The sequence below is a fragment of the Bufo bufo genome, chromosome 8, assembly GCF_905171765.1.
Source record: "Bufo bufo chromosome 8, aBufBuf1.1, whole genome shotgun sequence".
Lineage (NCBI taxonomy): Eukaryota > Metazoa > Chordata > Amphibia > Anura > Bufonidae > Bufo > Bufo bufo.
The window spans coordinates 10,476,587-10,503,296 of NC_053396.1; the positions used below are offsets into that span (position 1 = coordinate 10,476,587).

General features: G+C 45.7%; 1 protein-coding gene across 1 annotated transcript; it reads left to right on the top strand.

Annotated features, from left to right (window-relative positions):
- On the top strand, positions 1–26,316 carry LOC120977409 (cholesterol 7-desaturase nvd-like). Its single transcript, XM_040405363.1, has 7 exons — positions 1–514; positions 10,953–11,141; positions 21,009–21,187; positions 21,502–21,627; positions 21,862–21,981; positions 24,932–25,108; positions 25,536–26,316. The coding sequence occupies exons 1-7, from the start codon at positions 19–21 to the stop codon at positions 25,695–25,697; spliced, it is 1,449 nt and encodes a 482-aa protein (XP_040261297.1). The 5' UTR covers positions 1–18; the 3' UTR covers positions 25,698–26,316.
- Positions 26,317–26,710: the final 394 nt, after the last annotated feature.

The following is a 26,710-nucleotide window of genomic DNA, read 5'->3' on the forward strand; positions in this document are numbered from 1 at the left end:
TGTGACCGGGCCGCGGCCATGGAGACGGCGTCGCGCTGGTTGCATGGAGACGGCAGGTATAAGAGGGCGGAGCGGGGGCGGGGCTGTCACACAGGTGTGATGGAGTCGGTCCCGCGGTCGTTGCTGTGGCTCTCCGTCCTGTGTGTCCTGGGCGCTGTGCTGCTGGCCAGTGCCGGGAGCCTGCTCCTCAGCGCCCACCTGCTGCCGGACCTGCCCCGCTCCTCCGCCGCCAGCGTCCCCGCCCGGAGCCCACTGCTGGCCGGCTCCCTGCTGCTCCTGCTGCCGCTCGGCTTGTGGGGCTGGAGGGTGCTGAGCCGCCCGCTGGAGCTGCTGCGGGGCCCGGACGATGTGGGCTACATCCCGGAGCGGGGCCGGAGCCGGGCCCAGACCGCCAACCTGGTCCGGAGGAGGCGGAAGAAGGGAGACCTGCCCCCGGTCTATCCCAATGGCTGGTTCCAGGTGCTGGACTCGCACCTGCTGGAGCCCGGGGCCGTGCACAACCTCACCGTCTGCGGTAAGTGCCCCCAGCTGAGGGGTCGGCACACTGGCATCCATCAGTGACATGGGCACATTGGTCCTGGGCATGTCTGGAATAGGACTGCGGTGCAGCAGAGTGGAGTTTGCTGGGATTGGGGAGGCGGGCACAGTGCAGCAGAGTGGAGTTTGCTGGGATTGGGGAGGCGGGCACGGTGCAGCAGAGTGGAGTTTGCTGGAGTTTGAGTGGCGGGCACGGTGCAGCAGAGTGGGTTTTGGGGAGGCAGCACAGTGCAGCAGAGTGGAGTTTGCTGGGTTTTGGGGAGGCGGGCACTGTGTAGCTCAGTGGACTTTGTGAAGGTGGGCATGATGTAGCTGTGTAGGGTTTGCAAGAGGTGGACACAGTGCAGCAGAGTTGGGTTTGTGGGGAGGTGGGCACCATGTAGCAGAGTGGTGTTTGTAGGGATGGGGCAGGTGGGCCCAGTGCAGCAGAGTGGGGTTTGCAGGGTTTAGGGAGGTGGGCGCAGTGCAGCAGAGTGGGGTTTGCCATCTCCAGGAGATTTTGGGGCTCTTTGTTCCCGCCTTCGGCCGGCGCACTAGACTCTGCCCGGCAGAAATTATGCATCATGTAAACTGTAAACCTTGAAGTGTTCATGACTGACTCCTTCACGCGGCGGCGGGCGCTCTGCCAGTTTGCCGTCTCACACGGTAAAATCCACAGTGATGCAAAGTGAACTTTAGCTTCCCCCCCCTTCCCAATGTCTGCTATAATATCTCATGCCCGGTGCACCTGGCCATCGGCTGCTCCACAGGTGCCAAGGACACAGATGTGTGAGCTGGCACCTCCTGTACTGGACACGGTCAACAGATGCCTTGGCTGCGTCCTCTGGTGGGTTATGTACCCGGCCGGCAGTAGACAGGAGTGCACCAGTCTTACCCAGTGTCTCTGCATTTAGTGGGCACTGTCTGCACTGACCATACACCCCTCGGGCAGGTGGGGGGGGGGGGGGGACACACTCCCTCCATCATGTTAACATGCCCCAGTAGTTTATTGTGGCCCCCCATTACCTGTGATATACCGGTGTATACTGCCTGTAGTCTGTGGACCCCCACATGTACCTGAGCCTGGCACACCTGGACTCTTACATTTGGCTCGTGCATTGAAGGATCGGGCATGTTGGATTTTCAATATGCCCAATCCTTTAACCTCTCTAGCAGTCACGGCAGGTGGGGATAAGAGGAACGCCAAGGAAAAAAACAGCAACAGGTAACCAGACTAGGCCCCAAAGCTAGGGAGGAGGGAATGGTAACCTCCTAACAGTCCCTGAGCCTCTCCCTGACTGCTGACCATATGAGCACGTTAAATTAAAAAATAATTTAACTTGCCTTAATCCACTTGTTCGCGCAGCCCATCTTCTCTTCTGTCTTCATCTTTGCTGTGCACAGGAAAAGGACCTGTGGTAATGTCACTGCGGTCATCACATGGTCCGTCACATGATCCATCACCATGGTGATGGGTCATGTGATAGACCATGTGATGAGCGCAGTGATGTCATCATAGGTCCTTTTCCTGTGCACAGCAAAGATGAAGACAGAAGAGAAGCCGGCTGCGCGAACAAGTGGACTAAGGTGAGTTAAATTATTATATATATATTTTTTTTAACCCCTCCAGCCCTATTGTACTAAGCATTCTGTATTAAGAATACTATTATTTTCCCTTATAACCATGTTATAAGAGGAAATAATACAATCTACACAACACCTAACCCAAACCCGAACTTCTGTGAAGAAGTCCGGGTTCGGGTCTGGGTACCAAACATGGCGATTTTTCTCACGTGCGTGCAAAACGCATTACAATGTTTTGCACTCGCTTCTTATCCGGGCCAAAAACATGACGCCCGTGTGAAAGAGGCCTTAGGGAGAGGGGAATGAGACAGCGTGAAGGGACCAGCGTCTCCCTGAGACCTAGCAGCAACACACACACAAAGGAGAAAACAGGAGGACTTAACCTGAAACGAGCCGGAAGTAGAGGATCCACAAACAACCTGTATAGAACTCCAGAAGGAAAATTTTAACCGCAAAGTCAGCAGTAAGAGGTGGACTTAAATAGAGCCTCTTAAACAGCTAACGAGCAGAACCTGTGGAGAGGTGGGAACCTGCCCACAACAACAAACAGAAAGGAAACACAGAAAGACCTGTCAGATAGACTCACGTGCTGCAAGTCTATCTGATCTTCTCAGATCTCTCACAGGGCAGGCACAGACAGTACCCCCCCATCTACAGGTCACTTCCGGGCACCCAGGACCGACCTTATCCGGGTGCGCCCTGTGAAAAGCCTTCGAAGGCGACTGGCACTGACATCAGTCGCCGGAACCCACATTCTTTCTTCTGACCCGTAACCCTTCCAATGTACGAGGTACTGAAGGGAACCACGAAGAATACGCGAGTGAATTATTCTGGAGATCTGAAACTCCAGATTACCATCTACCAAGACAGGAGGAGGTGGCGGCAAGGGCGATGGTTCAGCAGGTTCCACATAGTTTTTCAACAAAGACCTGTGAAACAGATTATGGATCTTCCAAGCCTGCGGAAGTTCGAGACGAAACGCAACCAGATTAATAACGGCAGAGATCTTGTAAGGACCAATAAGTCTTGGGCCCAACTTCCAAAAGGGTACCTTCAACTTGATGTACGTAGTGGACAACCACACCAAATCATCCACACACAGGTCCGGACCACTCATACGTCTCTTGTCAGCCATACGTTTATATTAGAGGTGGGACGAATCCCAATTTTTTTAGAATCCGAATGCGAAAAGGTTCTCGAGTCCTACGAATCCTGTACATAAGAATTGTGTGAACGGCGTAAGAAACAGTGATCCAAACAATTATTCTTTTAATATGAAAAAATAAAGAGTCCTTTTTTAACAAAGTATTCGGATTTGGATTATAAAAAAATTGGAAATACAGGGTTAGGCTACTTTCACACTAGCGTTCGGGTGTCCGCTTGTGAGCTCCGTTTGAAGGGGCTCACAAGCGGCCCCGAACGCATCCGTCCAGCCCTAATGCATTCTGAGTGGACGCGGATCCGCTGAGAATGCATCAGTCTGGCGGCGTTCAGCCTCCGCTCAGCAAGCGGACACCTGAACGCTGCTTGCAGCGTTCGGGTGTCCGCCTGGCCGTGCGGAGGCAAGCGGATCCGTCCAGACTTACAATGTAAGTCAATGGGGACGGATCCGTTTGAAAATGACACAATATGGCTCAATCTTCAAACGGATCCGTCCCCCATTGACTTTCAATGTAAAGTCTGGACGGATCCGTTCAGGCTACTTTCAGACTTAGTTTTTTTCAAACTATAATGCAGACGGATCCGTTCTGAACGGATACAAACGTCTGCATTATAGGAGCGGATCCGTCTGTGCAGACATCAGACGGACCCGCTCTGAACGGTAGTGTGAAAGTAGCCTAATACAGCGCCCCATACCTCTTACATCGAGTGTAATACAGCGCCTCATACCTCTTACATCCAGTGTGATACAGCGCCCCATACCTCTTACATCGAGTGTAATACAGCCCCATACCTCTTACATCGAGTGTAATACAGCCCCATACCTCTTACATCGAGTGTAATACAGCCCCATACCTCTTACATCGAGTGTAATACAGCCCCATACCTCTTACATCGAGTGTAATACAGCCCCATACCTCTTACATCCAGTGTGATACAGCGCCTCATACCTCTTACATCCAGGGTAATACAGCCCCGTACCTCTTACATCCAGTGTGATACAGCGCCTCATACCTCTTACATACAGGGTAATACAGCGCCTCATACCTCTTACATCCAGGGTAATACAGCCCCGTACCTCTTACATCCAGTGTGATACAGCGCCTCATACCTCTTACATACAGGGTAATACAGCCCCATACCTCTTACATACAGGGTAATACAGCCCCATACCTCTTACATCCAAGGTAATACAGCCTCATACCTCTTACATCCAGGGTAATACAGCCCCATACCTCTTACATCCAAGGTAATACAGCCTCATACCTCTTACATCCAGGGTAATACAGCCCCATACCTCTTACATCCAAGGTAATACAGCCCCATACCTCTTACATCCAAGGTAATACAGCGCCATACCTCTTACATCCAGGGTAATACAGCCCCATACCTCTTACATCCAGGGTAATATAGCCCCATACCTCTTACATCCAGGGTAATACAGCGCCTCATACCTCTTACATACAGGGTAATACAGCGCCTCATGCCTCTTACATCCAGGGTAATACAGCGCCTCATGCCTCTTACATCCAGGGTAATACAGCGCACATACCTCTTACATCCAGGGTAATACAGGGCCCCATACCTCTTACATCCAGGGTAATACAGCGCCTCATACCTCTTACATCCAGGGTAATACAGCCCCATACCTCTTACATACAGGGTAATACAGCGCCTCATACCTCTTACATCCAGGGTAATACAGCCCCATACCTCTTACATCCAGGGTAATATAGCCCCATACCTCTTACATCCAGGGTAATACAGCGCCTCATACCTCTTACATACAGGGTAATACAGCGCCTCATGCCTCTTACATCCAGGGTAATACAGCGCCTCATGCCTCTTACATCCAGGGTAATACAGCGCACATACCTCTTACATCCAGGGTAATACAGGGCCCCATACCTCTTACATCCAGGGTAATACAGCGCCTCATACCTCTTACATCCAGGGTAATACAGCCCCATACCTCTTACATACAGGGTAATACAGCGCCTCATACCTCTTACATCCAGGGTAATACAGCGCCTCAGGCCTCTTACATCCAGGGTAATACAGCGCCCCATACCTCTTACATACAGGGTAATACAGCGCCTCATACCTCTTACATACAGGGTAATACAGCGCCTCAGGCCTCTTACATCCAGGGTAATACAGCGCCCCATACCTCTTGCATACAGGGTAATACAGCGCCTCATACCTCTTACATACAGGGTAATACAGCGCCTCATACCTCTTACATACAGGGTAATACAGCGCCTCATACCTCTTGCATACAGGGTAATACAGCGCCTCATACCTCTTACATCCAGTGATGTCTCTTTGAAGTAGATGTTCTCTTTCCTCATCTTCTCCTTTCAGACCTTCAGATCAGACCACCAGTTTTCAGCCATTTTTCGTCTCTGCAGTTTGAGAAAATAAATAAATCTTAGTTTACTACTTTTCCATCATTCTCGCATCTTTTGGACAAATCATCCTACCACAATACTGTGCCGCTGTGCTCCCCAATTCAATACTGCAGAAACAGATAAACCCCCTGATAATAGTACCACACAGAGCCCCCCCCATATAAAATACCCCTTCTTTGTGGCCTCAGTAGATGCCCCCATCGTGCCCCCCAATAATTGTGCCAGTAAAAAGGGACCCCCATAATGCCCCCCAATAATGTGCCAGTAAGTGTCCCCATAGATGCCAACCCATGTGCCAGTATCAAGTGCCAACCCCCCACATGTGCCAGTATCATAGTGCCATCCCCCCCCCCCCATGTGCTAGTATCAAGTGCCTCTCTCCTGTCCACCCAGCTCCCCATGTGCCAGTATCAAGTGCCCCCCCCCCCCCATATGCCGGTAATATAGTGCCCCCCCAATGTACCAGTATCATAGTGCCATCTCCCCCCCCCCCCCTCCCAATGTCCCAGTATCAAGTGCCTCTCTCTTTCCCACCCCCTACCCCCCCATGTGCGAGTATCAAGTGCCTCCTGCTCCCCCCATGTGGCAGTAACAGTCCGGTATTTAAAAAGAAAACAAAAAAAAACACTTACCTCCATGTCAGCGATGTCCATATATGGAGTCAGTGCTTGTGTATTTCAGAAAAATTTCTGCCGGGACACGAACCCGCGACCTTCTGTGTCAGAGGCAAGGAACCTAACCACACAGCTATAAGAGCTGCATAGCCACTGACTGAAAAAATGAGACTTCTACTGTAGACTCTGTCATAGCTTTGATAGCCAGTGTACATTCATACACGACAGCTGCCCCAGCACACTCAGCTCTGCTATATCTCTATATGACAGCTGCCCCAGCACACTCAGCACTACTACATCTATACACATAACAGCTGCCCCAGCACACCCAGCTCTGCTACATCTATACACATGACAGCTGCCCCAACACTCAGCTATGCTATATTGCCATGTATGATAGCTGCCCCAGCACACCCAGCTTTGCTACATCTATACACATAACAGCTACCCCAGCACACCCACCTGTTACATCTATACACATGACAGCTGCCCAGCACACTCAGCTCTGCTATATCTCTATATATCTACTGTATAGTAATACTTACAGATATATATAGCAGAGCTGAGTGTGCAGGGACAGCTGTCATGTGTATAGATGTAGCAGAGCTGGGTGTGCTGGGGCAGCTATCATATATAGAGATATAGCAGAGCTGAGTGTGCTAGGGCAGCTGTTATATAGAGATATAGCAGAGTTGGGTGTGTTGGGGCAGCGGTCATGTGTATAGATGTACACTGGCTAGAACAGAGTCTACAGTAGAAGTCTCATATTTTTTCAGTCAGTGGCTATGCAGCTCTTATAGCTGTGTGGGTAAGTGCCTTGCCTCTGATACAGAAGGTCGTGGGTTTGAGTCCCAGCAGACACTCATCTGCTGCAGCACAGGCAAGGCATCTGTATCGCTGTCCTGAGGATTTGTTGGATTTGAATTTTGTAAATGAGGTCGGGATTAGAGTCCACGAATCCAGCAAGATTCGACGGATTCGTCGTCCCACCTCTAGTTTATATCTTGCACCAAAAAATGGTGACTTATCAGTGGACTCCTGTCTACGGTTATTTAAGGCAGGTTATTTCAGCCAAAGACAAAAATGAAGACCACTCTTCCTGATTCTCTTCGGGTGGAAAGCCGAAGAGAAGGACAACTGAACTCCCAGACGAGTGCCGTCCAGAACCTGAAAACAAATTGCGTCCCCCTATCAGACACCACATCAGAGGGAATGCCGTGTAATTTCACGATGTTATCAATAAACACTTGAGCGAGAGTTTTGGCATTGGGCAAACCTGATAATGGTATAAAGTGCGCCATCTTACTGAAGCGGTCCACCACCACCAAAATCAGTCTTCCCAGAGGAACTAGGCAGATCAGTGATGAAGACCATGGACAAATGTGTCCAGGGACGGGATGGGATGGATAAATGAAGAAGAGATCCTGAAGGCCGAGTATGAGTCACCTTGGCACGTGCACAGGTCTCACAGGCTGCCACATAACCCTCCACACCTTTACATAAACTTGGCCACCAGAATCTCCGGGAAATAAGATCCACAGTAGATCTGCTCCCAGGGTGTCCCGCAAGGACAGTATGATAATCCTTGAACACCTTGTGCCGAAGCCCAGAAGGAACAAACAACCTCCCTGGAGGACAGGAATCGGATGCCTCGCCCTGAGCTTCCAACACCTCCGCCTCAAGTTTGGGATAAAGGGTGGAAACCACCACCCCATCAGCCAAAATCGGAGCAGGATCCTCCGAATACCCCCCAGGGCAATAAGTGACCACAAAATTAAATCTGGTAAAAAACAATGACCATCTGCCCTGTCTTGCATTTAGACGCTTCAGCCAGATTCTTATGATCATTAATCACTGTAATGGGATGAATCGCTCCTTCTAATCAATGACTCCATTCTTTGGAACTCTTTATTACCAACATCATAATTTCTTTCGGCAGAAGAGTTTTAAAAAAAGGAGAAGGACCCTGCGACAAAACTGCTCCGACTCCCACTTCTGACGCGTCAACCTCCACAATGAAAGGCTGAGACACATCAGGTTGCACTAGAATGGGAGCAGAAGTGAAACATTTCTTTATTGCAGAAAAAGCATGTAATGTCTCTTTAGACCAGACTGAGAAATCCACACCTTTCTTGGTCATCAGTCAAAGGCTTAACAACAGTAGAATAATGCAGGATACATTTTCTGTATTAATTAGTAAACTCCAAAAACCGCATCAGCGCTGATGCGTCTTTTAGTCTCTCAGACAGCCCTTGACAGAATTGACTATGGAGTGCTCAGAATAAGTCGCCCATCTCCTATATTCATCTCCATCTCCTGCAGAACGTTCTCCCTGACTCAAACTACGCAGCTTAGATTCGGCCAGAAAAACCCGGTCTGGGTCATCATAAATAAGGCCCAGGGCTCTGAAAAATTCATCCACCGATCGGAGGGATTTGGAACCGATCGGTAGAGAAAAGGCTCAGGACTTAGCATCACCTTTCAGCAGAGAAATAATAATCCCCACTCTTTTTGATTTTCGTCCCCAGAGGAGAGCGGATGCAGTCGAAAATACACTTTACAAGATTCTCTGAACCAAGCAAAATTATCACTCTCCCCATAAACCTATCTGGGAAGGCAACTTTAGGTTCAAGGCTGCTCTGGTTCCTACTGACGGAACCAGACGCCTCAGAATTCTGAAACTGTGCAACTGAATTACAGAGGTCAGCTACCTCCAAAGATAATCCCTGCATGCGATCCACCAGTGCATTAACAGTATCCATATCTGCACAAAGCAAGGAAAATAATGACGGTAGGGGCGGTTGATAATGTCACGGCAAGTGGGGATAAGAGGAACACCAAGTAAAAAAACAGCAACAGGTAAACAGACTAGGCCCCAAAGCTAGGGAGGAGGGAATGGTAACCTCCTAACAATCCCTGAGCCTCTCCCTGACTGCTGACTGTATGAGCAAGTCCTGATGGTGAACGAACTCATAGGCTGGAACCTAAGCCCTGCTGACACTGGGCAAACCCTAACTTAGGGAGAGGGAAATTAGACAGCCGGTACCTTCCACAGTGAAGGGACCAGCGTCTCCCTGAGACCTAGCAGCAACACACGCACAAAGGAGAAAACAGGAGGACTTAACTTGAGACGAGAGGGAAGTAGAGGATCCACAAACAACCTGTATAGAACTCCAGAAGGAAAATATCAACCGCAAAGTCAGCAGTAAGAGGTGGACTTAAATAGAGCCTCTTAAACAGCTAACGAGCAGAACCTGTGGAGAGGTGGGATCCTGCCCACAACAACAAACAGAAAGGAAACACAGAAAGACCTGTCAGATAGACTCACGTGCTGCAAGTCTATCCGATCTTCTCAGATCTCTCATAGGGCAGGCAGTGACACCAGCCTGGCAGAGACTTCTCTCTGTCTGACAACAGTCCACTCCCCGCTGAGAACGCACGCCCTGCCGAGTCCGGCCGCCGTCCTGAGGGCTTCACATTCCGCGCCTTTGTTTGAATTCGCCATTGTGCTTGTGTCATTAATACTGGTTTATAGTTTTTTACTGGTGACCAGTGTGAAGAGTTCAGACCTGACTGTTATGGCTTTAAGGCTAGGTTCACATGCAGCATTTTGGGCGCGTGCATTGATTTCACTGCACTGTAGAAACTGTGTCCTGTCCGTTCTTGACGCGGATTCCACATCCTTTTCGCAAAAAATGAGGGTCTGCCTTCCGTTTTTTAATTCCCGCCCGTCTTGTGCCTTCAGACACTTTCCTACAGATGGAGCCGTCGTTAGTAACACTTCTCATTCCAGATTTTTTCTCGGACTGCGTGATTTAAAGCCCTAACTATACGGTTAGTTGTAATAGCGTGTTGTGTATTTCACTACCGTATGACTGAGCGCTAACGTGCGTCTTGTCATGTATAATCGCGGTTTAAGCGTCTTCTATCGGCATGACTGAAGACAAGAATCGTCCTTGAAAACACGTTTTTCTGGTGTCATGGTTACAACCGCGCATTAAACCACATGATCGCTCAGACTTGTACCTGGTGGCGCTTTTCTGACATCATATCCTTGCAATAGGCACCAGTAGATGAGGTGGAGTCCAAACGTAGGGACTGTTTAGATTAGCGCCATCACTTTGCGTCCCGTTTCCATGATGATGCTGCCATATATCTGGGGGGGGGTACCCTTTCAATCTACCTGCAGTATCTTGGACCATATGCTAAAAACCGTAAAAGACAGATCTTTAACAGGATCCATCCTGCTTGCTGACGGTTTCCAGGCAGTGGCGGTTCCTGTAGGAGCAGCGCTCCCCGTGATCTACTTACCAGGCAGATGAGGAGATGGATGTGAAGATGTCGGGGCTTGTGGAGTGCGCCACAGATCTTATCTCCTCGGTTATGTAACTCCTCCGCTCTGCACCTTGACTATACTTGGCTCCGGGATCAGTAATCAGCCTAAGCTGATGGTTTCTGGGAATAATTAGGACTCGTGTGGTAAAAAATTTGGCTGCATTAATGGGAGCCTTAAAAAGACTTTCCCTCGCATGGCGCTGGCGGCAAGTAGAGGGCACAGTACCAATCATATACCCTCACGTGGTGGTCAGGCAGCTCCCGCGGGCCCCACGTGTTCTGAGTAGTCCCCGCAGGTGGTGGATTTCATGGCGTTTTCTTTGTCTTGCAGGTGAACAGGTCGCCGTGTACCGTACCATGGATGGTAAAGTGTACGCTGTAGATGCCTACTGCCCTCACCTCGGTGCAAATCTTGCCGTGGGCGGTAGAGTGGTCGGCGACTGCATCGAATGTCCTTTCCACGGATGGCAGTTTCGCGGCGAGGATGGCAAATGTACCAGGATACCCTATGCTGAAAAAGGTAGGAAATTCCCTGTAGCTGGCCAGCAAAAACCTGTCCTAGGTTGCTAATATAGCTTATATGTTTATAAAGCTAAACCTGCCAATAACGTTAATACAGTTCCTATGTTTTGTACAAAATGATTTGCCAAGCATCTCTAATTTATAAGTATAGCACTAGCAATTATTATGCATTTTTGTACTTTATTTGGTTTGCAGAGAGCTGTTGCATTGTATGTTTTGTTTTACAGTTCCTATGTTTGTATGTTAAAGACAAAAGCAGAGTTCTTTACAGTGACTTCGTGTTTGGATGTCATATAACTGTTATATATTGTGTTCACAGAAGCAGAAAAGATAATGTGCCTTTAAGATTCATTATATGGATGTGATATAAGCTCAATGACACAGCAGAAACAACAGAAAGCATAGAGTTAAACTGTTACTAAGCAGGAGTCTTGACCAATCCCAGCTAGCCTCACACAGCCCAGGAGTTTTGACCAATTACAGCCAGCCTCACACACATCTTGTGTGGGAAGTTCCCCTAGCAGGAGCTGCTGGAATCATTATTCACCAGAGAGAGAAGCTGAACAGACATTCACTCCACTAAGAGCTGTGTTTTATGGAAGCAGAGAGGCCAAAATAGGTATTTAAAACAGTTATATAATGTTCCTACTGTTAATATAGTAATTAGACCTGTATACTGAACCAGTTTTATGTGTGTTTACTTACAGTTCCACTAAAATTTAATTTGAATTTTCAAACTAACTACTGAGCCATACAATCAAACAAATTGCATACAAATGCAAACTGCTCATACCAGATCATAAGCAATTGTATAGAGATAGCTGCAAACCAAGTAGAGCAAGTATAACTATTGGTTAAACCTCAGATATACCTCTCAGAGAGATCATAAAGTGCTTAAATAACTTAAAGTGAGAGTACAGATACTGAAGAGAGAAATATATCCACCATTTATGTTTAATGACAAGATTGAACAGTTAAACCACCATCTTATGCATACCGCCATTTTGTGATATCTTTTCAACACGTGTTATGTACATGAACTATCTGCTGCGGAGGCGGCAGTGTTGTTATATGAAGAAAAGTTGAAGTTAATAAAGAAGTTATTTCAAGCATTTGATGTGCTCTTTAAACCTACTGTTTCCATAGAACGGCGCTAGAGGAATTACAGAGTAATAGACAGTCTGGTTAGACCACAAGGCAGAGATACCAAAATTCTTCTAATGCCACAGCGCAAAAGGCACTTTATAGTGCTGCGCCTGCCACAGTGGAACTATTACCCTCAGAGGGCGAAATGACAGCGCTCCTCAACTTGCACAGTAAAAAGCGCATTAGAGCAGCAGAGCGCCAGCATATACCACCGAGCAGCCACTGTTCCCTGAGTGCGCAAACAAAGACACCTCAGCGGAGCTACCATAGAGGTCATAGAACGTGTGCATTAGTCAAACTGCAGCCGACTCTTAGTGGCAGAACGGCAAAGGCAAAATAGTCAGAGAGAAAGCGCCAACCCTCCTGCGATCCCTAGAGAAAGAAAGAGACGCAAGTCCAAAGTCCAGAGCTAGAGTGCCCGCACCGCTATCCACGGAGAGACCACGTACTGCAGCCAGCTACTTTCCCGCCAGTAGGCCCAAGGTCTGCAAGCAGAGCATCATCGCAAGTCTGTGCAGATCATCGCATCATATCGATAAAAGACACGTCTCCTTTAAGACTGACATTTGTTCCTGCTCTTCAGAATAAGGTCAGCTTTCCTTTTATTACTTATCATTGCATAAAGAGACATTTTTTTTGTGTTCAGAAAGACTTTGAAGTAAAAACAAAGGACAGTTTGTAGTATATGGACTCTAAAGTATTTAAAGTGAAAGTCATTTATTTCTGCATTTGTCAGTATTGCATTTAAAATGAAAGGCATCTTATTATTTGTATTGATTGTGATAGCATTGAAAGTAAAATATATCAGAGTCCTCAAATACTTCAGCCAAAAGAAAGGAATTAGCTGAACAACTTGCTGTCAAGAGAGCAGAAATTAAAATGGAAGCTGTCATCGAGGCACAGCGCCATCAAATGGAAGCTGAATTGAAAAGTCTGGAAAGGCAGAAAGAAGTTAAGATCATAGAAGCCAGACTCAGAGTACACAAAGAGGATATGAATCAGAGTAGTCATAGGTTCAAATCTGTACTAAGTGAAAAAGCAGACTCCTACTTTCCTACATACTACCAGGAGAATGGAAGGAAATCTCCAGCACTTAGTTCCATCCCTGCTCAGAAAGACAAAGAGAGACCTAGTACAGTGTTAGGAAAAAGGTGTGCGAATTTACCCTCTATCTCTACCGGAAAAGATGAAAAAAGGGACTCTCCTAATTCAGAACTGAGAAAATAGAAGCGGGTAATTCTATCCCTAGATGTCACTACAACGGTCAAGAAAATGTTACAACTATTGTCCCAGTAAGACAACAAAGTCCTCGCTAGACTTCCCGTTCCTGGACCCCCTGTATTTTCAGGAGACTTACGGAAGTTCATAGAGTGGAAGGAAAGCTTTGAAATGATCATTGAGCATCATTGCTTCAGTCCAGTTGACAAGTTATTCTACCTTCAGAGATGTTGGTGGAGAAGCCAAGGAAGTTCTTGAAGGTAGCTTTTATAGAAGAGACGAAGAAGCCTACAAGCAAGCTTGGGAAAATTGAATGCAATATATGGTCATCCTTTCTTAGTACAAAGAGCCTTTAGAGAGAAACTGAATAACTGGCCTAAAATAGGTCCTAAAGAACACTTCAGACTCCAAAAGTATGGTGACTTCCTGCAAGCATGCAGCAATGATATCACACATGTTCAAGAACTGGAAGTACTGAACGACTATCTAGAAAACCACAGGATGCTAACTAAGCTACCTGAAGAAGTGGCTTCTAGATGGAATCGCTATGTGACTAAACAGTTAGATCTAGGTAAGAACTTCCCAAGTTTTAAAGAGTGCTCTGAGTTCATCAATGAGGAAGCACGGATAGCATGTAATCAAGTAACAGCATTGTACGTCTTAAAATCCTTAGCCTTCAAGAGAGATAAGACATGCAAGAGCAACTAGCTTTGCAACCAACACAGCAGCTAAAGGTCCAGATACCGACGAGAGCAAGTTCAAAGTCACTACTGGGATCCATAGAGAGACAAAACCAACAAGTCTTTAGACTACCTTCAAATGTGTGTTCTGTGGAGAGAACCACTCCATACACAAGTGCCAACAATTAAAGGAGAAGTCCCCAGATGAAAATAAAAGGTTTGTACTTGAGAATCAACTGTGTTTCGGTTGTCTAAGAAAAGGCCATGTTACTAAGGAGTGCAAGAAAAAAGGCTACATGCAGCGTTTGCAAAGGACGCCATCCTACACCCCTATATGAAAAACGTCCAAAGAAAGATAAATCCTCAATACCTAAAGATACTGAGGAAGGAAAGAAAGTATCGGTATTCTCTTGCAGAGTGAGGGAAGGAGAAAGCAACGGCACATCAATGGTTGTACCCGTGTGCATTTAAAATCCTTAAAAGAGGAACAAGAAGGTATACACCTATGTGCTACTGGATGCCCAGAGTGACGTCATCTTCATTGATAAAGGAATCTGCAAGAAATTACAAGTGGCTACGAACCAGTGAAGCTCAAACTCACCACAATGACGGGAAGAGACACAGTAGTGAATAGTCAAAGGACTGAGAGTTAGAGGACTTTATTCAAACTGCACATTAGATCTACCTCCAGCTTATACAAAAGAGGATATACTTCTAGAATCTAGATAAAGATCTCATACCTACCTGTGAAACAGCCAATAAATGGGAGCACCTATCTGTCATTTCTCATGAAATGTCTCCGCTGAAGGAGTTTGGTGTTGGACTGTTGATAGGCTACGATTGTCCCGAAGCCTTGGTACCACAAGGTAATCAGAGGAATAAAGGGTGAACATTACACTGTTCAAACTGATCTAGGATGGGGTGTTTTTGGAGGAAAGCAGAAGATCGCAAACTCAAGACAGGTGACAGGATTGTGTCATTGAATATCTGTCCAAGAGTTACAAACTGTAAGTCCAGCAAAAGTAATCAAGATTCTTGAATCCAACTTTGCAGACATAAGTTGTAAAGAAAAGAGTGTATCCCAAGAAGACATAAAGTTCGTACACACTCTAGAGGAAAGTATTCAGCAGAATCAACAAGGTCATCTTGAAATGCCCTTGCCTTTTTAGAGAACGACCTCGTCTGCCAAATAACAGAAATCTTGCCCTAGCAAGATTGAAATGTTTGAAGAAAAGGATGGGAAAAGATCCCAAATTCGAGAATGATTATTTGAAATTCATGGAAGGTATCCTCGAAGGACATGCAGAGAAAGTTAATAACAAACCTAAAGAAGGAGAGGTGTGGTATATCCAACATCAAGGTGTTTACACCTCAAAGAAACCAGATAAGATTAGAGTAGTATTTGATTGCTCAGCAAAGTACAATGGTGTTGCATTGAACGATCATCTACTAAAAGGACCAGATCTTACAAACACTCTGCCTAGAGTACTCTGTAGATTAGAGAAAGTATCCTGTAGCAGTCATGTGTGACATTGAAAAGATGTTCCATGTGAAGAATGAAGATAGAGACTTCCTGAGGTTTCTATGGAGGGAGGACAGAGATACAGATTCAGCAGAATACAGAATGAAAGTACACTTGTTTGGAGCAGCATCTTCTCCAGGTTGCGCCAATTATGGTATGAAGTACCTGGCCAATCAGAATAAAAAGGATTGCCCATCAGCAGCAAATTTTCTGAAGAAAAACTTTTATGTAGATGATGGTCTTAAGTCTAGAGTTCACAGAATCTGCAATCAAACTAGTGAAAGAAAGCCAAGAGTTATGTGCAAGAGGAAACCTGCACCTTCACAAGTTTATCTCAGAGGTACTGGAATCCATCAGTGAACGTGCAGCAACAATGAAGTATGTAGATCTCAATTATGATCATCTTCCAGTCCAAAACGTACTTGGATTGGGATGGAATGTAGAGAATTACAAGTTCTTCTTTGAAGTATCTATTGAAGAGAAAGTTGCAACTAGACATACCATTCTTTCCGCAGTGGCTTCTATATTTGATCCATTGGGATTCCTGGCCCCAGTAATCCTCAGAGCAAAATAAATACTACAAGAATTATGCAGACAGAAGTTCGGATGGGACGAGCCCATACCTGAAAATTTGAGGCCAAGGTGGCAGAGTTGGATAAGAAACCTGCAAAGCTTGAGAGAGGTTCGGATACCCAGATGTTTTGTACCTCATGATTTTGGAAAGTACAAGAAAGTAGAACTTCATCATTTTACAGATGCCGGTAGTTATGGTTATGGTCAGTGCTCCTACATCAGAGTAATTGAAGAAAAGATACTGTGCCCTGGTTATGGAGAAGGCCAGAGTCGCATCTACCAGTATTCAGACAATACCAAGACTTGAACTGACAGCAGCTGTTTCAGCATCAGTAAGCAAGTTTCTGAGAGAAGAATTGGAATTTAAAATAGATGAAGAATATTTTTGGACAGACTCTCAAGTTGTCCTAGGATACATAAACAAAGCTTCCATATCTTTATCGCCAACAGAGTTGAGAAAATTCGGGAAATAACAAATCCAGAACATTTAGCATCACATTGACACAGAGCATAACCCAGCAGATCATGCTTCAAGAGGCCCGAATGTAACAGAATTGAAAAATTCTAATTGGTTCACTGGTCCAGAGTTCCTTTGGGAAAAGGAAATTACGCCCAGTAAAGGTTACGCGGAATTGTCTATGGGTGATCCAGAAGTAAAAGTTGTACAAACATTGAGCACTGCTGCCAAGTGTCAAGATGACCTACTTGAAAGACTAGCCAGATGTTCAAAATGGAATACAGTCATAAATGTAGTAGCTTGAATTCAACGTTTGGCAAAGGGAATCAGAAAGAAGGAATCCATTGAATGTAGAAGAAAGAATGAAAGCTGAAGAAACTGTTATAAGACTCATTCAACAGAGATTCTACAGTGAAGAGTTGAAGAGACTTAGACAAGAACCTAAAAGGCTTCCAACCAACCACCCATTGTACAAGCTTAATCTTGTTCTGCAGGATGGTATACTGAAGGTGGGAGGGAGACTGGAAAATACATTGTTACCTAGCAGAGTGAAGCATCCAGCAATTCTACCCAAAAACTCTACCTTCACAAGATTGATTATTGATCACTACCACAACATATCCTTGCATCAAGGAAGAAGCTTTACCTAAAGCTGTTTGAGAGAAGGTGGTTACTGGATTGTGAAAGGAAGCAAAGTCTATAAGTAAATGTGTAGTCTGCAGAAAGGCACGTAGGCCTACAGAAGAACAAAGAATGGCAGATTTACCGGCAGATTGTGTAAACCCATCACCACCATTTCTTTATAGCGGAATGGATTGTTTTGGCCCATTCATCACCAAACAGAACCGCAAGGAGTACAAGAGGTATGGACTAATATTTACATGTCTGAGCTCCAGAGCAATTCACCTGGAAATGTTCGAAGATAGTTCCGACGCATTTATCAACGCCTTGAGATGTTTCATAACCATTAGAGGTACTTTCAGAGCTTAGATCTGACCAAGGATCTAATGTTGTCAGAGCAAAGAATGAATTGAAGAAAGCTTTAAAAGAGATCGATTAAAGAAAAGGTAACAGAGTATTTGTTAGAGCAGTGTTTCCCAACCAGCGTGCCTCCAGCTGTTGCAAAACTACAACTCCCAGCATGCCCGGACAGCCTTTGGCTGTGCGGGCATGCTGGGAGGTGTAGTTTTGCAACAGCTGGAGGCACGCTGGTTAGGCAACACTGTGTTAGAGAAACCGTGTGATTTTTCACATGAATGCTCCACATACAAGCCATACAGAAGGAGTTTGGGAAAGACAAATCAGAACTGTAAGAAATGTGTTAAATTTAGTGTTGAAAAAGAACTCCGGAAGAATAGATGATGCTTCACTTAGGACCCTGTTCTATGGAGTAATGTTTATTAACAGTCGTCCACTTACAGTTGATAACTGCAACGCTTCAACAAGTTTGGACCCTTTAACTCCCAACCATCTACTTCACCTTAAGTCTGATTACATACAGCCGCCACCTGGCAAGTTCACCAAAGAGGATTTATATGCTAAAAGGAGATGGCGAAGAGTTCAATATCTATCAGATCAGTTTTGGAATAGATGGAGGAAAGAGTACTTTTCCATTTACTTCTTAGCATAAGATTGGCTAACACCCAGAAGAAATGTCCAAGTTGGTGACATAGTGTTAGTAAAATAAGAAGATTTACCTAGAAGTCAATGGAAATTGGCCAAAGTTCTAGAAGTTCAAAAGAATGAAGACAAATTAGTGAGAAGAGTGTTGTTACAAATAGGAGACTCAAAACTTGACAAAGGGAAAACGTCTCACTACTCCACTCAAGTTGGAACGTCCTATACAGAAGTTAGTTGTTTTACTTGAGTGATAAGACACTTGGAAGTTGAGAACATGATGGAAAATTCCTCAAATTCATGTTCAAGTCCTACCACTAAGAACATAGTATTTTATAGGTATTTTTGGTGGGAGTGTAGCTGGCCAGCTAAGACCTGTCCTAGGTTGCTAGTATAGCTTATATGTTTATACAGCTAGACCTGCCAATAACCTAATACAGTTCCTATATTTGTATGTTAAAGACAAAAGCAGAGTTATTTGCAGTGACTTCATGTTTGGAAGTCATATAACTGTTATATTTTGTGTTCACAGAAGCAGAAAAGATAATGCCTTTAATATTCATTATATAATGTAAGGTAAGCTCAATGACACAGCAGAAACAAAGAATAGAGTTAAACTGTTGTTGCTGGCAGGAGTCTTGACCAATCCCAGCTAGCCTCACACAGCCCAGGAGTTTTGACCAATTACAGCCTGTGTGGGAAATTCCCCTAGCGGGAGCTGCTGGAGTCATTATTCACTAGAGAGGAGCTGAACAGACCCCCCCCCCCCACCACTAAGAGCTGTGTTTTATGGAATCAGAGAGGCCAAAATAGGTATTTAAAACTGTTTTATATAATGTCCCTACTGTTAATATAGTGATTAGAAGTGTATACTGAACTAGTTAAAATAGGAAAATAGCAGGCACACTCATAAATGGGATTGAATAAAATAGTTTTATTATAAAATACTAATTTAAAATTGGCAGGGATAGTTTTTAGAGCATAGGTGAGGAAATCTGGACACTGGTGGTGTGTACCAGATAAAGTGTGGCTGGTACCAGATATTTAGTGAGAAAAATAATGAATCTAGTCCATTTAGATAAATGGTCTATAGAATTGTGATTGGGAGTAGAAAAAATTTGTGATTGGGAGTTGATATTTTTTTTTTTAAAAAAGGTTCCACTGGACAGGAAAGTTCCAATACATTTTTTTTTATTGGAACTTTCCTGTCCAGTGGAACTTTTTTTTTTTTTTTTTTTTTTAAATTTCAACTCCCAAAAAAAAAAAAAAAAAAAGGTTCCACTGGACAGGAAAGTTCCAATAAAAAAAAATGTATTGGAACTTTCCTGTCCAGTGGAACCTTTTTAAAAAAAAAAAAATATCAACTCCCAATCACAAATTTTTTCTACTCCCAATCACAATTCTATAGACCATTTATCTAAATGGACTAGATTCATTATTTTTCTCACTAAATATCTGGTACCAGCCACACTTTATCTGGTACACACCACCAGTGTCCAGATTTCCTCACCTATGCTCTAAAAACTATCCCTGCCAATTTTAAATTAGTATTTTATAATAAAACCATTTTATTCAATCCCATTTATGAGTGTGCCTGCTATTTTCCTATTTTAACTGCTCCTTCCTTGACTGGGTGAGTCAAACCAGCAGCTCAGCACCTCTACCATTCTATTGAACAGTTGAGCCGCCTTATTTCTCTCTTGTATACTGAACTAGTTGTGTTTTTACTTACAGTTCCACCAAATTCAATTGTAAATTTCAAACCATACAAACGAACTACTGAGCCATACAATCCAAGCAAATTGCATACAAATGCGAACTGCTCATACCAGATCATAAGCAATTGTATAGAGCAAACTGCAAACCAAGTAGAGCAAGTGAACTATTGGTTAACCTCAGATGTGCCTCTCAGAGATCATAAAGTGCTTAAATAACTTAAAGTGAGAGTACAGATACTGAAGAGGGAAATATATCCACCATTTTATGTTGAATGACAAGATTGAACAGTTGAACCATCATCTTAATCATACCGCCATTTTGTGATATCTTTTCAACACGTGTTATGTACATGGACTATCTGCTGCGGAGGCGGCAGTGTTGTTATACATGAAGAAAAGTTGAAGTTAATAAAGAAGTTATTTCAAGCATTTGGTGTGCTCTTTAAACCTGTTTCCATAGAACGGCGCTAGAGGAATTACAGAGTAACAGACAGTCTGGTTAGACTAAAAGTCAGAGATATCAAAATTCTTCAAATGCCACAGCGCAAAAGGCACTTCATAGTGCTGCGCCTGCCACATTCCCTGCACCCAACCGTCTTGTGACCACTTCAGCACATGAGCCCAAGAGGTGGTCACCCAGACAGGAAGCTGAGAGGCTGCTGAGCAACCTGAACTAGAGACGGCCTGCAGAATACATGGGGGAGCAACAAGACGGGACCTAATCCACACTCTGCAGCGGTGCAGAGTGTAGGTTATCCCTCCTGCGGAGGAGATGTGTCTTAAAGGGATTGTCTAGGATAAGGAAAGCATGGTTTTCTGTTTCAGAATCTGTGCGACGCGTGTCCAGCCCTGCAATACCGGACACAAACAGACAGGGGTGGCGCTGTTTCTGGATAAGGTGAAGCGCTGACGAGATCTCCTCTCTTACATGCAGCTCCAGAGTTCGCCAAGCTTAAGACGTGGCCGTGCTGCGAAATCAATGGGATGGTGTTCATCTGGTATCACTGCGACCAGATCGAGCCGACGTGGAACATCCCGGAGCAGGAAGAGATCACCAGCAAGAAGTGGATCTACAGGGGGCGCACCGAGCATTACGTCAATGCTCATATAGAGGTGAGGAGGCACCCAGCAGTATATGGAGAGGGGAGGGGGGAGTCTTCTAGGCACTGCTCGTGGGGGAGGGGAGACCAACACAGACGCCTTCAGCTGCCAAGTGCACATGTAACAGGTCAACCAGTGTCATAGGTACAAAACTGCTGACAGATGCCCTTTAAAGATCACTACTTTATATTGCGCATCTTCAGTAAGGGGTTGGGCAAAAACTGTATGCAGGTCCCTTGCTCTCCATTTGAGGTGGCAGTGGCCCCCATGTAGGCGCTTGTATGATCTGCCCTCCAGATTACATCCATCGTATTCTCTGATTCCAGGAGCTCCCGGAGAACACCGCAGACATCGCTCACATTGCTTGCCTACATGAACCCGGCCTACTGAGTGGGGTTGACCTCCGATACATAAAGTCAAGGATTTGGGACTTTCTCAGGCACACTTGGAAGGTAAGAATCTTCTGGGTTGTTGGGAGCACTGGGCTGAGAGATCACTTCCGGGCTCTGCTAGAATTGTAATGGTGACACCACCCACCATGTGCTCCAGTCGCCCGGTGCTGACATGGATGATGATGGTTATGATCCACAGAACGGCAGATGCTAGATGGGAGCCGGAGTGTACAGACTGATGTCCAGAACGTGTTTGCCCAGTCACCAATAGTAACTCCATGTGTTTGATTTCAGGTCCGGTGGGAGCCAGAACCAGCCCCCAACGAGCACTGCTCTCAGATGTTTGTGCAGCATTCCTGCCTGCTCTTCGGGAAGCAGTTCTCCCTGCTTGATGTGGACGTCGTCGCTCTTCAGGTAAGACCATAGACTTGATGTAACTGGAGATCAGCGGTGTTTCAGAATGGCTCTCGTGGTTGGTCGGATGAGGCTGTTTTTTAAAGATGAGCAGCAAAGGACCAGATGGGAAGCAGGAGGAACGGTGCAGATATTACTTACTGCGTTCACATCCAAAGCTGCATGTAAAATTCTGCTTGTTGCTCTGGGCGGCAGTAGCTTGGCTGTACTCCGTGTACTTTTGGATCTGCTGATCATGTGCGTTTACTGCCAGGAGATAAGCTGCTGCAGATGCCTACAGATAAGGTCAGAATATGGACTTGAATCGGCAGATCCTTGGTTTTGCACAGCAGATGTTGGGATAGTCGTGCTGCCCCACTTCCCTAATTTGTATGGCCACTTGCCAATCTTCCTACCCTAATTACTACATGTTCCAGCCCTACTCCAGTCCATGCCGAGGCCATCAAGCTCAGCCTGTAATCCTGCATTGTTGACACAGAAGAAGGAAGGACAACCCCATGCGGCAGAATTCCTCTTCTCTCATCTTCCCGAGCGACTGCTCTAACCGTAAAGAATACTGATGGCGAAAGCCATCCTGAAGGTGCCCCAAGGACCTGGAAGGTCCATTTGGCACCAGTAACATTCAGAGAACGTGACCCTTTCCACAGGCTTTTAAGAGGAAGAGTTTCCAGATCAGCCAGTGGCACCAAATATCAAAAACCCAGCATGGGACGGGGGTCCTAAAGACATGAGCCCCATCCTGTTGGTATCTGCACATTCCTCCACATTACCCGACCTCTGCGCGGTTCTGCTCCCAACCACATCCTTTTCCTTGTTCCCGGGTCAGGAAGCTGTGGTTAAAGGGGGCAGTTATATCAGTCACCCCCCCCCCCCCCCCCCCGGTTCACAATAGAGCACGGTCCCTCTGGTCGCCTCCCTCAGACCCTACAATGGCTGCACTACTGAGGGTAGTGGTCGCAGGGTTACAGCAAAATCTGGAGAACTGATAGCACTTGGCTACTGTTTAAAAAGTGCATGTTACCTGACATTACCCAAAACCTGGCTCTGGAAGCTACATGTGCCATGATGCCTGGGCATCACAAAGGTGGTGGGGCTGGCTAGCAGCAGTGGCTGTAGTTGTATACATCATACTAAACTGAGCAGGATACTGGAGAGCTATGGATGGTTGTCTCTGGAACAGGAGAGGTGGCAAACTGCGCCTTGTGCAAACTCGCTACAGAAAAGCTTCCTCCAGACTGCTTCTTGGGACCAACCAGAATCTTGGAGACCTACAGTCGTGGCCAAAAGTTTTGAGAATGACACAAATATTAGTTTTCACAAAGTTTGCTGCTTAACAGCTTTTAGATCTTTGTTTCAGTTGTTTCTGTGATGTAGTGAAATATAATTACACGCACTTCATAAGTTTCAAAGGCTTTTATCGACAATTACATGACATTTATGCAAAGAGTCAGTATTTGCAGTGTTGGCCCTTCTTTTTCAGGACCTCTGCAATCCGACTGGGCATGCTCTCAATCAACTTCTGGGCCAATTCCTGACTGATAGCAACCCATTCTTTCATAATCACTTCTTGGAGTTTGTCAGAATTAGTGGGTTTTTGTTTGTCCACCCGCCTCTTGAGGATTGACCACAAGTTCAGAGTTTCCAGGCCATGGACCCAAAATGTCAAAGTTTTGGTCCCCGAGCCACTTAGTTATCACTTTTGCCTTATGGCACGGTGCTCCATCGTGCTGGAAAATGCATTGTTCTTCACCAAACTGTTGTTGGATTGTTGGAAGAAGTTGCTGTTGGAGGGTGTTTTGGTGCCATTCTTTATTCATGGCTGTGTTTTTGGGCAAAATTGTGAGTGAGCCCACTCCCTTGTATGAGAAGCAACCCCACACATGAATGGTCTCAGGATGCTTTACTGTTGGCATGACACAGGACTGATGGTAGCGCTCATCTTTTCTTCTCCGGACAAGCCTTTTTCCAGATGCCCCAAACAATCGGAAAGAGGATTCATCGGAGGATATGACTTTGCCCCAGTCCTCAGCAGTCCATTCACCAGACTTTCTGCAGAAGATCAATCTGTCCCTGATGTTTTTTTTGGAGAGAAGTGGCTTCTTTGCTGCCCTTCTTGACACCAGGCCATCTTCCAAAAGTCTTCACCTCACTGTGCGTGCAGATGCGCTCACACCTGCTTGCTGCCATTCCTGAGCAAGCTCTGCACTGGTGGCACTCCGATCCCGCAGCTGAATCCTCTTTAGGAGACGATCCTGGCGCTTCCTGGACTTTCTTGGACGCCCTGAAGCCTTCTTAACAAGAATTGAACCTCTTTCCTTGAAGTTCTTGATGATCCTATAAATTGTTGATTGAGGTGCAATCTTAGTAGCCACAATATCCTTGCCTGTGAAGCCATTTTTATGCAACGCAACGATGGCTGCACGCGTTTCTTTGCAGGTCACCATGGTTAACAATGGAAGAACAATGATTTCAAGCATCAACCTCCTTTTAACATGTCAAGTCTGCCATTTTAACCCAAGCAGCCTGACATAATGATCTCCAGCCTTGTGCTCGTCAACATTGTCACCTGAGTTAACAAGACGATTACTGAAATGATCTCAGCAGGTCCTTTAATGACAGCAATGAAATGCAGTGGAAAGGTTTTTTGGGGATTAAGTTAATTTTCATGGCAAAGAAGGACTATGCAATTCATCTCATCATTCTTCATAACATTCTGGAGTATATGCAAATTGCTATTATAAAAACTTAAGCAGCAACTTTTCCAATTTCCAATATTTGTCATTCTCAAAACTTTTGGGCACGACTGTACTGTGTCACTTACCATTCTTAGAATGTGCTGGGGTGATGGTGGTTACGCAATGCACTTCTCTTCTATGACACAGTTTGTCTCCACAGTGCCCCCTGGTGGACTTGTTTCACCTCACTGACAGCCTGTGCTTTGTCTCCACAGGTCGGCCCCGGTGTCGCGTTCCTGCACTTCTCGCACGCCTTCCTGGGCAAAGGGATGAGTCTTCACTGCGTGACGCCCATCGAGCCTCTGCTGCAGAAAGTATCCCACAGTATCTACTACCAGAGGAACATTCCTGCCATTGTCCCCAAGTTTATTCTGAAGGCATCGTGCATCCAGGTAGGTGACGTGTGACGTCCCATGCAGAGTGGTACTGGCATCCTACAGACTCCTTATACTAGATAGGTAGAGATTCCCCCAGCGGGTTCTAGGTCTACCCTTGTGACTATTAGGGCTCGTTCACATGACCATGCCGTTTTTTGTGGTCCGCAAATTAGAGATGCCGCCCGTGTGCCTTCCGCAGTTTACGGAACAGGAGGCCTATTATAGAGATGCCCATTCTTGTTCGCAAAATGGACAAGAATAGGACATGTCTCAAATTTTGCGGGGTCACGGAACGGAGCAACTGATGGAGTGCTGTCCGCATCTTTTGCGGACCCATTGAAATAAGTGGTTCCGTATACGGAATGTAAAAACGGCCCTTATACGGAATGCAAAAAAACCCGTTCGTATAAACCAGCCCTAACTCCTGTCGTGTCTGTTTCAGTTTGAGCGGGACGTGATGATCTGGAACAACAAGAAATACATCTCCAAGCCTCTTCTGGTGCAGGAAGACGCTGCCATCCAGAAACACCGCCGCTGGTATTCTCAGTTTTACAGCGAAAACAGCCCCAAACTTAATTTTCAACAGGACGGATTGGTATGGTGAAGACTTGGACTGGGTCTTCCCTTAAATGTGCCAAAGAGACCTTCCAGGATTTTGTGCTGAAAATCTTAGTGGACAGACAGGACTAGTAGATCACCAAGTTGTCACTGAAGGACTCTGGGTAATGGACATTCTCAAGTAGTTAAAAACAAAAAAAATTCAGTTCAGATGACTGTTCCTTGCAGTGGGTGGAGCCTGGAGGTCACACCCCTGAGGAACTATACTGCCATAGAAGTAAGGGGTAATGTGCCTTGTCTTTTTATATGTTGTATATACTTGATAAATCATGGTATGCAAGGACCGAGGCTAGGTTAACATGTACCGTATCATGGCCGGTAGGTAACACCGCAATAACTGTGCCAAATGAGATAGTAAAATGGGTGCAACCTGCGAAAACTTCCTGCTGTTATTGGCGACAGTACTGCTACGTGTGAACCCGGCCTTGTGGTATATGGACTGTCATTACTGGGTGCCGGAGAGGAGACAGAAATCCGTCTGAGTGATCGGATCTCTCTTCAGACCTTGTTATATGTTTGCTTGGATTCTGAGGACCATTGTCCTGTTTTTATTGCCTTGCACACCGGATCACGTGCCTATAAATGCCTGCCAGCCTGGAATGTACGCCGCTGTATCCAGGTTCAGGACATGGTGATGTTGGCACCACTACTTCACCCAACAATAAACCCAGTTTTTAAATCTGGTCTTTCTTAAATGTTTGCTTCTTTTTCCATGACCGCCCCTGTGAGAGATCCTCCCCCTTCTGGACAGGAACTTCCCAGATCTTTAAATCGGGTTCTCCATACTACAGCAGACAGGGTCTAATTCTAACTCCTATTTACTGTTTTCCTACTTTACTGTTCATCCCCATTTAACTTTTTTTTCCAGGGACTGTGGTCAGTATTTCCAACAATCTCAAAACTACAGAGAGCTAAGGGCGATATACGGTGCTCTGAAGGAATGCGTTCCCTCCCTAAAAAAACAGGCATGTAAGGATTCTATCAGACAGTGCGACAGCG